The sequence below is a fragment of the Oratosquilla oratoria genome, chromosome 18 (genome assembly GCF_046742065.1).
Source record: "Oratosquilla oratoria isolate Oo_2021 chromosome 18, ASM4674206v1, whole genome shotgun sequence".
NCBI lineage: Eukaryota > Metazoa > Arthropoda > Malacostraca > Stomatopoda > Squillidae > Oratosquilla > Oratosquilla oratoria.
In genome coordinates, this window is record NC_134794.1 from 22,713,009 (window position 1) to 22,715,508 (window position 2,500).

General features: G+C 42.2%; 1 protein-coding gene across 1 annotated transcript in view; it reads right to left on the reverse strand.

Moving 5' to 3' along the window:
* Window positions 1-1,500: 1,500 nt before the first annotated feature.
* Window positions 1,501-2,500, reverse strand: part of LOC143034771 (uncharacterized) — a 14,748-nt gene continuing 13,748 nt past the window's right edge. The window contains exon 3 of the mRNA XM_076201119.1: window positions 1,501-1,527. Coding sequence (XP_076057234.1) covers window positions 1,501-1,527 — 27 coding nt within the window. The remainder of the gene's footprint in view (window positions 1,528-2,500) is intronic.

Sequence of the window (2,500 nt, forward strand, 5' to 3'; positions counted from 1 at the left end):
AGAGGAAAGCAGGAACTCCGTCGGGCTACCCTCATTTTTCCCGTCCCAGGAAACTCATGTGACTAAATGCATGGGAGCTGACATGGCTTTCCACGAAGGGGTCGAGCCTTCCGGGTGTCTCACATCCGGAATTCCTTAGATGGGGAAATGTCACCCTCCGCTCTCGGTCACATAATCTCCTAATTATCTCGCCTGCTGCCGGCTGTTTGTCCTACCTAATCTCTCTTTTGTTCTTTTATAGGTGGGGTTAAGTATGACGGATCTGCTGATGCTGTTATTGTTACTGGCCCACGCTTGCAAAAACATTCTACTGCCGTTCTTGCTTTTCTTGTACGAAAAATCCGCGCCCTACCAGTCAAACTCGTGCTGATGTTCATCGCAATGCTTCAATACCGTCCACCTCTGCTCCTTCCTGTTCACCGCTCTGCCATGTTCTTGCAGTCTCATGACCAGCTTTTTCTCCGTCTCCCCAACAAAGTGCTCGTTACAGTCCTTACACTCCACGTTGTGTGCCACATCGGTGCCATTTCTCCGAAGCAGTCTGGCCGTAATCTCCGAAGCTCCCTTCATGTATGGAATCGTCATCCATTGTGTTGATGGTGGTGACGCGCTTCGGTCGTCATCCCCTTGTGGTGCCGTCCACCTCTTCACCACTTGGTTAGGATATCCGTTCTCACGGAACACCTTCCTCAACCTATTCCTCTCTTCTTTTAATGAGAAAGCCGTTGAACAGACTCTCACCGCCCTGCTCCACAGTGTCTTCACCACACTCCTTATGTGCGCACACCGAACGCTTGCTGGACTACGGAAGTAACCGTATACATATATATGTGTATATATATATATATATATATATATATATATATATATATATATATATATATATATATATATATATCACTGACAAAATGTTGTGGCACATATGTAATTAATATTCACGAAGAACCCACAGTCGGAATAAAAAGGAAACTTTAGAAGAATGTGTAACTTCTATATTTCGGCTAATAGCTATAGCCCTCTTCAGAAAGTACAGATTACAAGAATTTGCAGAGACATAAGTACAATGAGATATGAGAAGAAGGGGAACACGCAGAGTTAAAACAGGATGACCCGTCACGTAGGGCGGAGTCAGAGGGCGGGAAGAAGAGTCAGGAGGTTGATAATTCTTCACCAAACGGCTCACAGCTAGCCGTGAGATAATGTCCGGGGACCATTGACCTTTGAAGATGTTCAAGTTCGGACATTCTTCGATTAAGGCTGATTCAACAAATTTTCTTCTAAAACTACAGTTGGACTTGAACAGAATTTTGGTCTTGTCCCAGTCAAGACTGTGATTTTTGGTACTGACGTGTTGGAACACCGCGAAATTTTCTTGGGCATACCTAATGGATCTTTTGTGCTCCATTAACCTGGTGTTAAGATCCCTTCCGGTTTGACCAAGGTACATCAAATCACAATCTTTACAAGGTAGGCTATACACTCCTGGGGACTCATTTCCCTTCAACCTTTGATGAACATTTGAGGCTCCTGTACAAGTAAACTTTTTAAATGACTCTCAGACCTTTTGTCACCTTTAGTTGGCCAATTTTCCAACTTTCACATCAAAAACTTATCAGATTTCATTTCCAAAATTAAGAATGCTAATATACAGGATGCCAAGGTACTTCTCTCTTTACTAACATTAATGTTGATGATGTTCTTTCCTTTTTAGAAACCAGACTGCAACCGCTCCAGGACAATTTCGCCCTTCCAGTCAACAAAATCATTGATCTAGTTCGCCTTTGTGTTTCCTCCAATATCTTTTCTTTCCAGGACCAATTCTTCAGACTAAAATTCGGTTGCAGCATGGGTTCTAATTTATCTTTTGTTTTGGCCAACTTGTACATGGCGTACTTTGAATGTAACTCTGTTACCCGCCATCAAACTGCCTGAGATAATTTGGTTCCGTTACGTTGATGACATTTTCTCAGCGTGGGATGATAGGTGGGGTGCGTTCGAGGTATTTCTGGACAAGTTGAACCATTTATCCCCATACATCAAATTCAAGACAGAATGGGAAGAATGTCATCAGATCCCTTTCCTAGACATTTTAATTAGAAGGATTGAAGGAGAATTATTTTTTAGTCTATAGAAAACACACCCATTCAGGTAGTTATCTTCACTTTTTTAGCAACCATCCCGACAAAGCTAAGAAGAGCGTTGTCTCCGGCCTTTTCTTGAGAGCTTATAGGATTTGCAGTCCTAGATTCTTGGACCGGGAAATCAACCTCATCAAAAGGCAACTTTTGAATTTGGCATACCTGTCCTGGTTCTTGGATCAAGCCCTCAGCAAGGCTAGAGCCAGCCACTTTAAAAATTCAGTTCCAACCACACAACCCTCTTTCAAAGATAATTTAAAAATTCCATATTGTAACTCCATCAGTTCTTCTTTTAAATTAATTCCCAACAAGCGTCTCACAGTTGCCTATCATTATCCTAACACAGTTCACAAACAAATTGT